This window comes from Leuciscus leuciscus, assembly GCF_965113295.1.
Source record: "Leuciscus leuciscus genome assembly, chromosome: 1".
NCBI lineage: Eukaryota > Metazoa > Chordata > Actinopteri > Cypriniformes > Leuciscidae > Leuciscus > Leuciscus leuciscus.
Genome location: NC_138725.1, coordinates 54,938,040 through 54,952,813, shown reverse-complemented (window position 1 = coordinate 54,952,813; position 14,774 = coordinate 54,938,040). Strand labels below are relative to the sequence as shown.

The window sequence follows — 14,774 nt, the reverse complement described above, 5'->3', positions numbered from 1 at the left end:
TATATATATATATATATATATATATATATATATACCATATAATATTATTGGCCACCGGGCCCCCGGCCAGCGAGTGGTGTGGCCACTCACATCCCCAGTCTTGGCCCATACAATACACAGAAGCTCCTCATCTTCTTGGACCGCCTTCAATTTTGATTTGATCCCTGAAAATGAGAGATTAGGGCCTCACTTACCATAATATGTCATTGTATGGGACAATGTGAATTTCCACCATGGCCCGCTCATCAGGGCCTGGTTCACTACTCATCCAAGGATGGTCAAGGTGTTCCTACCACCTTACTCTCCTTTCCTCAATCCTATTGAGGAGTATTTCTCCGCTTGGAGGTAGAGAGTGTATGAGCATTGGGCTCAAGATCAGAGGTCCCTGCTCCATGCAATGGACGCTGCGTGTGAGGATATTACAGGAGATCAGTGTAGGGGATGGTTGCGACATGCACGCCATTTCTTCCCTCGTTGCATCGCAAGGGAGAATATACGCTGTGATGTGGACGAGAATCTGTGGCCAGACAGACAGCAGCGTGTGGATGGCCAGAAGGGTGAGGACGGTGGCCAGGAGAGGGAGGGTGAGGACAGCGACCAGTGAAGAACTGTTAGTTGTGAAACTCCAGCTTTATTTACAGCAATGTAGGCTGCATATAATTGTCATTGTTTTTTGTTTGTGTGTTTATATTACAGTATATTATGCTGTATACATTTTCTTTTTACTCTGATACATGGAAGTTACTTTATGTGTGTGAATGATAATGGTTACAATATCCTTGGCGGTATGTGTGCAGTGTGTGATGTCAAACCTTGGAGGCTACTCTTACCCTAAAATCCTATTTCTTTTTTTCAGTTTTATACACAATTGTATTCTGTTAGCTAGACAAAAAACAGTACAGTAACCATTGTCAATGAAGGACTGGGCTAAGACTGAAAGGTGGACATGAGGGATTTTTCAATGGTCCTCTGCCATAGTGACAAAACATCTAAACATTTTGACTTGCAGTGCTTACACAATGCCAAAGGGACGAAGCATTTTGGGGGCACTGACTGTTTAAATGAGAAGGAAATTTAGTTTTGACACATGAGTGAACTGTTTTGGGAGAGGTATGAACTTTTGCAGGTGAACCATGGTGTCGTGCTGAACCATGCATGTTATTTGGGCAAAAGCACCAAGAGTGTTGAGAACGTCCGGTCTGTTTCAAGAAATGAGCCAAAGCAATTGAGAAGGATCTTTGCCATTTTCGTGGCACTGACTCTTTATATGGGAAACAAATTTAGTTTTGAAGCATGAGTGAACAGTTTTGGGAGAGATATGAGCTTTTGCAAGTGAGCTATAGTGTTGTGCTCAACTGTAAGACTGTTTTGCCAAATGATCTTAGAGTTTTGAGAATGTAATTTCTGAGCCAAACCAATGGAGAAAAACTGTAAATCAAGAGGTAAGCTTATCAGTGATTATAATATAACGACTTAAATTGCAGTTTGTTTGTCCCATAAAGCTATCATATGAATAAATAACGATATTAATATAACGGACGAGTCGTATTAGATCACTTTTATGATACTTTTGTGATGTTTTTTTGTCTTTTATTATTATTATTATTTGCGTGACAGCCCCCAGTAGGCTAATGTTACTCATTCACTTTCATTACATCGACAAGAAGAGTCTCCAATTAGGCTACATATTCAAAAATGTCCCTTGGTCTTCCACGGAAAGTAAACTTAAGGATTTGCACATGAAGGTGAGTAAATGACGGTAGAATGATCATTTTTGGAAGAACTGGTCCTTTAATATGCATTTCAAGGCTGAGATTATGCATCGTCTGCAGAGCTAACGTTAACGTTACTTACACAAAATAACATCTAAAGCGCATGTGACGAAGACAATATCTTTATGAACTTAAGAAAAATATTTATTAGATTTAGGTAGGTATACAGACAGACAGACAGTTATATTCAAAACAACCCCAAATCTTACTAACTTACCATGATAAAGTGCATTTAAACAGATCCAACAATAAAATGAAGACAAAACATTATCTGTCGATATCTGTCTGTATAATGTTGGCCACTGAGAGTATAATGTAAATTAACCACAAACCAACATGAGACTTCAAGTATTTTAAATAAATGATTCTCTCTCTCTCTTATTTTGGTATAGAATAAAATACCAGTTCAGGGTTCCTCTTTCGGCTGTTGTTGCAGGCAACTGCACCATATCGCAGGCATTACTGAGAGCGGCGGTCGCAAAGATGGCGGCGCAAAGCTACAGTGACGTCATGTGAATCTAATGAATTTACAGATATGACAAGACACGCACGGGAGAGTGACGCATGTACACAGTTTCCCACGAAAACCACCCAATCAGGTCTAAAATATAAACACTTATAACAGGTTTACCATAGGACGGTTTGTTAATATATTAGACATGAACATGCCAAAGTCTATGTTAAGACTTCATTTTTACTTCAATTTCAGTCTTTTCCCCACATAAAGTGTCATATGGCTTCAGAAGACTTGAATGTATTGAATATATGGACAGAATATTCCAGTCCACAATTATTGTAACTTCAAGAAAAAGAGTGACCAGTACATTAAAGTCACAGAGGTTTGAAACAACACAAGGGTGAAATATGACAGAATTTTCTGATTTTGCTTTGTTAAACCTACAAAACACAAATTGGAACTAAAAATATCAGAGCTGCCAGTGGATAAAAATAGATAATAATGACTAATGTCATCATTTTCTTCAGTTCTTTTGTAAGGAAAGAGACTCTTCAAGGGACACAATATCTATAAAAACGTTTCGAACAAAAACTCACCTTTCTGGCTTGATGCCAATGAACAGAAGACAAAAAAGGTTGCAAAACACTGCCTGAAACTACCCAAAGCTAATGATGGTGAAAAGTCAATGTAAATACACATTTTACATGTTTTTTTAAAGTAAATGCCAACAATGAATATGAATACAGCTGCCATAACGATCAGAACTAATTATTACAACAGTAGCTGCTTGACATAGTGTTGCAAAAGCAACCAGCAAAGCAAACATTTCTGGCAAAATCTTGGAAGGCCATGGCTTTTTTTGATGTCACAGAAGAAGGCGACTCATACCTGGCAATTGCCTCTCAAGTGAACCATGCACCTCCAGAAAATGGCCATTTATCAGAAACAAATGAGATGTCATAGGTCAGAACAGCACCCAGGCCTTGCATCCTCCACAGGCTTGCTATTTGTCACACCAAATGAGCAAAACAACAGGCTCTGCAGAGAACACTGCGAGGAGAGCCTCTCCAATTAGTCAACTGATACACCACTGCTGCTATCGCCATCAGCGAGCCAGTCGGAAGCAAATGGTTTCCTTTTAAAACTTTGCTGTCGTCACGTACAGAGCTGGGATTTAATTGAATACATGCAAGCTAGACTGAAAACATACCAGCTACATACAAGCATCTGTGGCATAATCACTTTTGGCCTACTCTGCCATATGTGAGCTGAATTATGAAATATACAATGAAATAAGTCACCAGAACAAAGAAGCTTAAAATATTCATTAATGACTGGATTTTTTTTCATTTAACCGCTGCAAAATAGATTTAAGCATAGCCACCACATTTCAGGAAAACACTGACACATCATGTAGAGGCTAATTTGGATTATAATTATCCGGAAAAAACGTGCTGCACAAATTGGCACTATTATTTCAAAAGTCCTTGGAAGTGCAACAAATGAAATAGTGGAAGAGAATGAGGCGTGGATGAAATAAGCCAAGTCACTGATGCGGTGTTGAGGGAAGCTTTTATTCTCCACAAATCTCAAGATTTCATTGTTTCTCATGTTCCAAGAATTTCAAGGATTTTTCAGTCTATGAAGGTGATTTGACTTCCACAGTTAAATGCCACGGTAATAAACGTGACTATGAAAGCCTGTGAGAATTGTGTTGATATTTTAAATGAGTGGATTGAAAAAAAAAGGAGTCTTTAAAAAACACACACAGTGAGTTGCAGCCTTGCATCTGCCTTGATCGCTACAAAAATATATGTAAAAAATCAAAGAAAGAATGTTTTATTGTTTTATATTGATTTTCAACTGGCTCAGAGCCACAATAAATGTAGAACAGTATGCAGAACGGCTATCTGAATTTGATTGAAAGAAAATAGTTTAAATTACTACATATATGTGAATGCACCTATAGAAATTGTATTTAAAAAATTGAGACGGAGATAGATAGATAGATAGATAGATAGATAGATAGATAGATAGATAGATAGATAGATAGATAGATAGATAGATAGATAGATAGACATCACATGAATAAATTACATTTTAAAAGATTAAAATAGAAAAGTTATGTTACTGCACAACCCAGGCTTTACAAAGAAAATGTGAAAGGAAAACTGCCTTTGTGCTTCATGAAAGTTGAGCTTGTCCTTCACAATTGTGTCCTAAGCTTCATGCATTCCACAACCAGGCAGACGTCTGCAGACAGTGAACACTGTTAACAATGTGGGGAGCTGTTCTTGGCACTGCGCAGCCATGACACTTTGCCCACGCACTCTCTCGCACACATGCTGTCCGCTCATTCCGAGCTGGTGGGGGAGGATACCTTGGGTTTGAATGTCAAAGAGTCAATGTATACAAACAAGTCTGGAAAATTGATGATGCTTGTGTATGCATGTGGTCTGTAAAGAATATTAATATTCCCTGTGCCCATTCTATATTATTTTCAAATGGGTCTGCTGGACTTTGAAGGTGGAGAGAGGAGGGGTGGAAACCGCTGTCTGTAAACTCGAGCTGTAGATGACATTATTAATCTCAATTTAGGAACTCTGTGAATGCGCATTGAGCTGCGACAAGAGGAAGCGATACAGTAGCAGAGCTCCTCCCAGCGGGGTGTTCCCAGATTAGAGTACATATAGCCTGTGCGTCCCCAGCGACACATTAAAGTGACAGAAGTCCGTTGACGGTGACCTTTCATACAGATGGCCAAAAGTTAGCTGTCAGATGCTCGCCACTACACCCCAAAATCATCCTGGAGCAAAAAATTGATTTTTGTTTTGCAGCAGCCAGGCAGTTTATGGAGGGCGATTAAGAGCAGTTTTCCTCAACTGGAAGAGGATTCCCTAAACTGGGGCCAATGGTCTGCCAAAATGGCTGTAAGAGGATGTCTAGCATCTGCACTGTTTGCAAAATCGAAGCAAGGCTGATAGTCAGTGGATCTTTAAAGACTAGAAAGTCCTTTTCAGTTATAATAAGGCATGCAATGACAGCTGCCACCGTTCCACTTATTGAGTAAGTGTGAGCCTAGTTGCATAGGAGAGCAGCCCACCATGATGGGAAAGATGTCACTGAGTAAAGAAGATGCAATTAAAGGCTCACCTGAGAGAAAATGAGTGCCGGTGTCTCGACGGACTGTTATGAAGCCTCACGTGCTGTGTATTAGAGATAAAAAGGTTCATCAGAAATTCTCTCTGAAAAGGCAGGAACAGTTGCCATGAGGATTATGATATTCATTAACATAATAAAATAAACAAATGAAATCTGTGGGGCATTAAAATTATAATCCACATTTTTCTGAGCATTTTTCCCCTCACAGAGAAGACCATGTAAAACGATGACGAGCGCCACAAATATTCCATAAAACCTGATATACAGCCACGTGGATGCCAAAAGAACAGACTGTACCACAAGCGGGATGTAAACGGAGAGGTCTAGCTTTGCGTTCTCTTGATCAGTCACCTTTGCGAATCCCATTTTCATCCATAGATGTCAGGATTATCTTCACTATCTCCCTGACACAGTTTGTTTCTGTTTACACTGCCATGTGGCGTTTTATGTGCTGTTGTATTGTGCATATTGATATTTCACACCAACACAGTCCTCTGAGTTGTCACAGGTTGCATAACATTCATTCTGGCTGATACACTGCCAATTCTGTTCTGGCACAGGCCTTCGTCGCCCATGGCAAAATAAACATCAAAACCTCACCATGCACGCCAAACCCAAAGAGATTCAGGAGCGACCTCCGCGGCTCAACGTGGATGAGGATGAAGCCAAAGAAGCAGATTTAGAATACATCACAAAACCTCTGATGAAAAAGAATCTCATCTCAAAGGGTTTTACCAGCCATGCACTCTGGGGTTTGGAGGAACACATCGAGTATCAGGCGCAAAATAAAGTTGGGGTGAAGAGAGAAAATATTGCCAAAAAAATAAAGCATGATAAAAATAACTCAGAACATGTGACCAGGAGCACTAGAGGAAAACCTGATTCATGTCAAACTGCTGGATAATAATCCACACAGCACAATTTCAACAGATGGGATGATGTCTAGTGGGACCTGAAATGTAAGGCTTCATGGAGAAATGGCTGAGCACATTAGAGTTAATACCCACCTGATATCATTTGTGATCTCCAAGTACCAGCTGAAAAGCTCCAACATGACAGGTAACGCCAACATCTGGTCCTCAAAGTGCTCACAGACATACATTCTACTGTAGCCATCCATGAGCCAATTGGATGAGCCAATCACAACAAGTGACAACAGCTTGAACCCTTCAAGACACGTCTCCAACCCCAATGTCAATCACATAGGCAAAAATGGCAAACAATTCCAGTCTCGCTGGTGCTTTTTAAACAGAAAATGTATGTTGTCTTAAGGAACGGCATCTGCATAATACCCTATAATCCTGTGAATCCTGCAAACGTCTGTCTGACAGCAACATAGACAGAGCCCGCAGGAGAGGTTTAATCAAAGGTCAGGACAGAATCTTAACACCGTTTACCAGCATGGCCCAATCCCTCATTTGGTGCAGCGCCAAATCCCAACTCCGAGGGGAAATGTGATTGCAAATGACTTATTGTACAGTGCATGCTGATGAGAAACTAATGTCATTAAGAGAATATGCGAAAGCAATTGTTCGATGCACTTTTAATGGGAAGGAACATTTTCATCTCTGTTTTGACGGCAAACAAAGGCACGTCAATTGTTTATGACCATTTATACCTGTGCAAACGGAGGGAAAAGTGTGATTTGCCTTCACAGGCAAACTATTATTCAGGCTGTCATAGCAATACTGATGACAGACAGATGGAGTGCTTGTTTTGCACTCAGGAAAATGCAGCTTTACACGGACCGTATATTACAAAATAAACTTTGCTTATTGCTTGCGCTAGTCACCCAACACACAGCCACCCTCCTTTTCTTCGGGCTAACCCCTGAACTGGTTTTCTTCCTATTCAAAATAACTGCTTAACATAAAGATTCTTCTGTTTTACAGCTTTCACTTAAAAAGATTGAGGACAACAGCCAATTTTCACTCAGGGACCTCGAGTCACCACCCCCTGCATCAGAATGAAGACGGACGGTACGGGCAAAGCGCAAACATCTGGAAATCCTGAAGAGATAGTGGTACTTTTACAAGATTAAATAGAGCACATTTAATAACATTTTACTGGGGAAGACTAATGTTTCCTTTCAAGCGCATTAGCATTTTGATAACCAGCTGAAGACTTTTCTTCCATTTGCGATAAGGAGAGAATGCAAGGCCGCATAGACAGCATGAAATAATTGGCACAGCGCATGTGAAAAGTCAGCATTTAAAAAGGAGAGGGAGTAAAATAAGGAAATAATAAAAAGGAGGTGGAAAAAAAAAACATTTTCAGGTAGATGAGAACCGAGGGAGTACTGATTCTAGAGTTCAGAGAAGGTTCGCTACAGCTCAGGGTGATTTCACAATTTGAGCAGTCCTCTATGTTGAATAAGTGTCTGAACTAATTATGTAAAAAACTGTAAAAAAATTTTTTATAAAAAAACATGCCTCAGCACTATGCCCAGAGTTAGCCTGACGTATTGTACTGTACTTCCACTGAATACAAAAAGATTGAGAGCCCCTACCTCATGCGATCTCCCTGATGTCTAAAATAAGAGGTAGAGTAGCCTCAATCTGTTATCACGCTCCTCAAAAAAGCCTTCAGATTGCGTTACCGTGTAAACGAAAAAGTAAAGCAATGACTCATCTGACCTATGAGTAAGGCTTGGTGTAACACACCACGGTAAAGCCTCTGGCGGATTTAAGACACATGAGCGTGTAGCCGTGCCACGGGGTGTTGGTGACTGGTCTGACAAAACCATGCTGTGTGAAATCACTTTGAATTATCACTGTTATCATCACCAGCAGGCCCCAACCTCAGAGGACCTAAGGACAAAACGCCCAACATTCAGCTATGAGATCTTGATGTCCATGAAGACTGACGTGACTAGTAACCCTTCCTCAAATACAAAAGGAGCCAATTAAATCATTTACAAACAAACACAAATTAAAGGAGACATTAAGCGCGCCGCTAATGCCCGTCAGCGAATGTCATGAACATGGAGACTGAAGGTCAATGCGGTGGCGTATTTTTCTTCACTTAACTGCTCCTGAGCTATTGACCTGCAAAAGCCACATTTCTAATCTGTGCACCGTACCAGCGTCAAACATTAAAATTTTGCTAGTGATGAAAGCATTTATCGATGACTCATTCCGGTGTCAGGCAAGATTCGGTCACCCCGCAGGATCTAACTGATATAACTTTAAATGGGAGCTCTAATTGGTGCCTAAACAAAAATCTATGTCAAGTCAAGTAAGTTTTATTTGTATTGTGCTTTTCACAACATATATTATTTCAAAGTAGCTTTACAAGAAAATGATGATGTTAATGTTTAATTAACATTGTGATTTTATTAAATATCTTAATATCTTCACACCTTATAGTCACATTTAGCAGATTAGAGCTGTATTGTTTACATTTTGCAACAATATAAACAAATCAAGCAGAAAATTGCTATATAGTCTATATCCCTTTATATATGTAAGCAAGTTCAGCTGGATATTCTTAAATATCAAACTTTTTTTACAGAGCGGTGCAATAATATAGTATACATTTTGTGATAATATTTTTAAAAATACGTCTTAACTTCGTCAATCTGACAATTAATATCTTTCAAAATGTCATATATCATATAACCAAAGCGTAACACTTTATTTTAAGGTGACGTATTTACACGTTACTTATACATGTACTTACTATATTAATAACAGTCAATTATGCATAATTACAAGTAACTAACCCTAAACCAAACCCAAACCGTAACTCTATGGTAAGTACATATAGTTAATAAATATTATTTGCTCAAATAACTTTTAGTGAGTACTCTCTCTTTAGTGGATGTTTACAATTCCTACAAAATCGCATAGCGATATGTCATTTGAAATATGATGTAAAGACCATTAATGTCTGTTTTAGATAGCTCACCAGCATAGCATACAGATACCGAAATTAACCTGCTTAACTTATACACTACGCATTTGCACTTACACTACATGTAATTACGACAAAGTTTAATATTTAAAATTAAAATTGAAACGTAATCTCAAAATGTTAAATGTCAAAATATTTCAGTTAGAAGAGTGTAGGTAAGATATACTTACTGAAAAATATTTCAGTAAGAAGAGTGTAATTAGGGCTGGGTATCATTTGAATTTTAGCGATTCCATTTCCAATTCTTATCGATTCCAAAATGGTCAATCATTTAGCTAGATATCAAACATATTTATTTGTCTTTTTGCAAAACATTCTGTTGCAGCTGAATACCATGAGTAAAAATCAGCCGCCAAAAGAACAACTAACTAATATAAATATCAAACATTATAAATACAGTCAGTAATACAATAAGAACAAATAAGTAAATTAACAATAGCAGCACAAATAAATACAACTGAACAAAGTTCAGAAATCGAAATCAAATAACATTGCATAGTTTTATTTGTACAATTTGTACCACCAGTGCAACAAAAGGATGACCAGAAAGGATTTTTTTAATTATCTAGAAGAAGAGATTGTCATAATGTGCTAAAAAAAAAAATTTACGGGCATTACAAATGGTCCAAAGCAGGAATTCTGCAGAGGAGATATAATCTTGTACAACACCGGGCAAATTCCACTTAGGTCTAATTAAATCACTGTTTTGTTTGGCCATCTATGATTTCGTTTAACACTGAAAGGTGTCACCACATCTTCATCCCTTTATCCTCTCTTAATGGTTTGACGATATAGAGATAGAGATTTAACTCTGCCCACCGTGAACATAATTTCAATTACATTAAAAATGTCAACACAAATAACTGCCAGCATGAGATCTACAACTGAGATACTATGTGCTGGGGGTGCTTTCTTACGAGGATGATGCAGGTGCTAAATGCTAATGGCTTTGAGCGTTACAATCCACGGCCAATTAAGATTTGCAAATGCGTGTTTATCAATGCAAACAGAGTTGGGATTAAAAACAGATTATCCTGAAATTCATTGCCACAAGGGCCAACATACACCATTACATTCCAATAAACTGGTTTCTTCTCCAGGCCAATAAGCATCTCCCTCCCAGAGGCTATTAAGCAGCTATTCTGTCAGTCTTCTTCATTCACAGACCTTCTACAAGCAGCAGTATCGATTGCACTGGAAACCCTTAATAACCCAGGACAACAAACAACCAACATGGATACTTTCTTCTTGAAACTGCAGTTACAGTTCGCCCTCTGGGATTACACAATAAATCACTTGCTTATCGCCTAGCACTAGGCTTCTTGGTTGGTACATCACATTAATGAGATTCATCACATGTCTGTGCTTTTAAATCTCTATCATGCACTGATAGAAAAGACCAAATTTGACGAACGCTGTCTAGACTGCATTCTCAAACAGACTGCTTTAAAAACCTTTATGGAATAATAGAGAGGGTTAAACAGCTTTGTGTGGAAGTCAATGACAAACGTCATTGTCAATGCAAAACTTATCAGTCATGTTCTCTCTGGAAATTACTGTGAGCATAAAGAAAAAAAATGTGACTAAAGTATCAAAATTAAAAGGTCAATTAATATATTGTTTTACCATGTATGAGCTTCCCCCTTTGCAGGATTAACCCATGTCTTTCCTCCACGTAACATCCTATTGTTTCATATAATCTTCCATATTTCTCCACGGCCCATTTAAATTTAGCATTGTGAAACAAAATCAAATGACTGGTACCGAATTTGCTCAATAAATTGAACAGGCAGGCCAGTTACAGTTGTTATTTTAATGCATAATATGCATGAATTTCTAATTATTAAAAAATTTATCATTTACCATTTAAAACATTTAATAAATAACAATTTCAAAGTAACAACTCAAAGTTCTTAGTCTACAAAAAAAGAAAAACAAGTGTCATTATCTACATTCATAACACAACCAAACAATGCATTTGAGACCTAAGGTACTGCTTCTTCAGGAGCTTTATAACTTAAGGACTAATACTCCATTATATCACAGTCTGATGAAAATAAAAAGGAAGAGGATTCAGAATATTGGCAGGTAAAAGAGCCATATCATGCTTTATAAAGACAAAATCATACAAATCATTTCCTTCTCATGATTTTAATACTGTCATGGCAAAAAGAGCCAAGTGTTCTGATTGGGCAGGTAAGAATTTGACTGACATCATTTAAATCAGGCCTTATAATTTGCACTGCTCTATAATGTCCTTCCTCTGGTAGCAGCTAGAAAACTATCTGCCATTACAAGTCAAAGTAGACTATATTTGAAGGAAATGGATTTTGAAACTTGAGCTCTGCTTTTTATTCAGATTCAGAAACCAAATTCCTTCACCAGAATGTCACAAAGCTTGTTTCTATATGCTATGAAGCAGACATACAGTACTGTATCGCATATAAACGCAGAAAATAAACACAAAAAAACCCATAAAAATCACACAAAACGAATACTGCCAATCAGAACCTATTTGTCCTGTTCAAAACATTGAGAGTGTAACAGAGTTTTCCAGGAAGGTGTTTAAAAGTTCATCCATTAGTGCCAAATTCATTTGGTGTGGAAAATAACACCACAAATCATCTGAGACATGGAGAAATCATACAGAGCGTTTTGACATATTGTTGTGCCATGGATCTTGGCACATTTTCTTCCATTTGTTGGCACTGTGTCATAGCCACAGTGATTCAGTCTCCATTTGTAGTAAAATGAAAAACATCGGCATTGTGTAGGACCTTATACGGGCTCAGCTGTTGTTTTCTGTGCATAAAATTCCTCTGTGGGAAACCACGATTTTAACCATTGACTCCAGAATGAAAATTGGTCTTTTGCCATATACTAAGCAGGGTGCAGGGAGCACTCCTTTATTGAAGCTGGCCATTAAGCATAACAATTACGAATCAAAATTGTAGGTTCTTGTGCTCTTGTGCCTATACGGCTAACAAATGAAAATAGCAGATTCTTAATTACCTTATTACACTATTAGTGTTAGTTAAACACAAAATGCCTCCTCTGTCACAAATAAATGTTGTGTATTGAGCAAAAAAAAGCCTGCTTTCAGGCGATTTAAGACATTATAACTGTCATGAATATCACAAAGCTTCCCGTTAGTAGTCAGATGTGGCTCATTTAAACAAATGCAGGACATAAACACAGATCAAGAGTGGCTTAGCTGCATTCCACTGTCACTGTACAACTCAACATGGTGCAAGATAATGCACTCAAAACTATATCTTATATTTCTTAAAGGTTTAAATGTGACAGATCTCTGACCATACATTAGTGACAGTGGAATTAGTCAGACTCAGAGTAAACCACTCAAGTGAAAGTGTCTCTGCTGTTAACCTGGGAAAGGTTAAGACCTGTTCTCCAGGATGCTTCAAATAAACCAGAGCCTGATTAAACTGGAAGTTACGATCGCTCTCATAAAACAGAACCCAGGGTCTGTGTGTCCACAAATACCTGTGTAAATCACACCTGCCATCATAACTCATCTGAAGTAACTGTAATGATAATGCTGGAAAAATCCTGTATTATATTAAATAATAATAATCACATTTCAAATTAAAAACAACAGAACACACCACACCACAAACGGTTCACACATGGCTAGTTCACTAACATACGCACACTACTAGATTGTATAAGAGGGTGCAGGGTACATTTCTCAAGCTTTTTATTCACTATATGGAATGAGGTCTACATATGAGAAGTTCTGTGCTCAAAGCAGTCAGTTTGTGACTAACGTCCACGAGACTACTCTATTCCCTGAGCATAAGGCAGTGAGAAATCAGTTATCAGTCTGTCTCCAAGTGACAATCTGAAAGGCATTATTGTTTGCCATCTTCTTTGTAAGCCTATTTCAGATTTCAACATCAAGTACGTTTGCAATGCACAGTTTTCTTCCTGACTCCCACTGTCAAGCGCACAGATGCATTTATTGATTTCAGTGTGAGAAGATGAACTTTCCAGTCGCAGGTGAACCAGCAAAGTCCTTGGAAATAACGCAAAGAACTAACGCTGTAACATTTAAATCCCAATGATCTCAAGCCTGTTTAATCGAGCAGGTAAAAGCGTAACTTTGCAAGCTAGGTAAACCACATATTAACGACCACAAAGTCCTTTAGAAATGGTATCGGTGTACTGGCATCGACCATTAAAGAGAGAGCATGAGATATGGACCATTCCTTAACTCAAGAGATCTCTGAGAGCATGCCTGAACCCAAAACACATGCCATGCAGAAAGCACCGGTCTCTCTCTCTCTCAAGTCCCTGAGAAATGTCCCTCAACGCCACAAACCTCAGGCGTGCATCAAGATGCAAGAATACAAGCCAAGCTGTTGAGATGTCACCACTAACCTTTGATGTTGCAATAAGGCTCAAGCGAGAGTCGAACGAGAAGAAAAACGTGTCGGCTGAAGGTTTAACGGCGGCACACTGAAAACATCCCACGATTTCGCGTTCAAATTCCTCCTCTAACCAACGTGCTCATTTTCCTTTCTCCCCACCGCTCATGTGTCTTACCTGAAGGGCATCTCCCACGACTGCAATTAGCTGCCAAGATTTCATTGTGGTCGGGCAGCGAAAACGCAAAGGAAAAGTGCCTCCTGTTTTCTCAGTGGAGGTAAACCGATTGCGCGCGGAGAGAGGCAGAACGGGCAACGGAGAGAGGCAGAACGGGCAACGGAGAGCGCGCGAGTGGTAGTCAGTGGACCGTATCCACGTGGTGCCATGTAAATGACTGCATCTGTCACTCCACGCGCCTGTGCCACAGTCATCCTTGTGATCCTTCTCAAGTTCACACCATTGAGCCTGACTTTGGCTCAGGGGTTTAGTGTAAACAACTCGAAAGTGATGCACGGAATCCTACAGCTTTTCTGCACCACAAGTCGATCTAGTTAAGTGGCAAATGCTGAGCTATGCATTCTAAGTTATGTTCTGTATAGATACCAGTTTCTTTTACAACCTAAATATATGAATGCATTCAGTTAATCTTAAATAAGATCCATTATGTATTTATTCTTGCAAAACCATTAGAAACGAGCGATGGAACTGAAATAACTGTCATACCATCACCCCTGAGATGACAGCAGATGCTGAAATTAATAAAAAATTAAAATAAAAAAAGTCACATCTGATAAAATAGGACTTATAGGCGTATTTTCCAGTAGTGTGCACTTGTATTAATCTATTTGAAATAAAAGCTTAAACTTAAAATAATACATTGTTAAAAAAAAAAAAACATTAAAACTGATAAACAATTATTTTAGTTTTATTTAGTATAGCCTATATACAAATTATACAATTTTATTAAAAAATTGATAATTAAAGGGTTAGTGCACCCAAAAATAAAATGTCTGTCATTAATTACTCACCCTCATGTCGTTCCAAACTCGTAAGACCTTCGTTCATCTTCATTCAAAGAT

General features: G+C 38.5%; 1 protein-coding gene across 5 annotated transcripts in view; it reads right to left on the bottom strand.

Annotated features, from left to right (window-relative positions):
- Positions 1-14,011, bottom strand: part of rbfox1 (RNA binding fox-1 homolog 1) — a 248,412-nt gene extending 234,401 nt beyond the window's left edge. For 2 of the 5 annotated variants that reach the window (XM_082142968.1, XM_082142962.1), the window contains exon 1: positions 13,873-14,011. In XM_082142968.1, the coding sequence (XP_081999094.1) occupies positions 13,873-13,917 (45 nt within the window). In that variant the 5' untranslated portion in view covers positions 13,918-14,011. The other 3 variants (XM_082142963.1, XM_082142966.1, XM_082142960.1) reach the window with 3 other exon arrangements.
- Between the last annotated feature and the right edge of the window lie 763 nt (positions 14,012-14,774).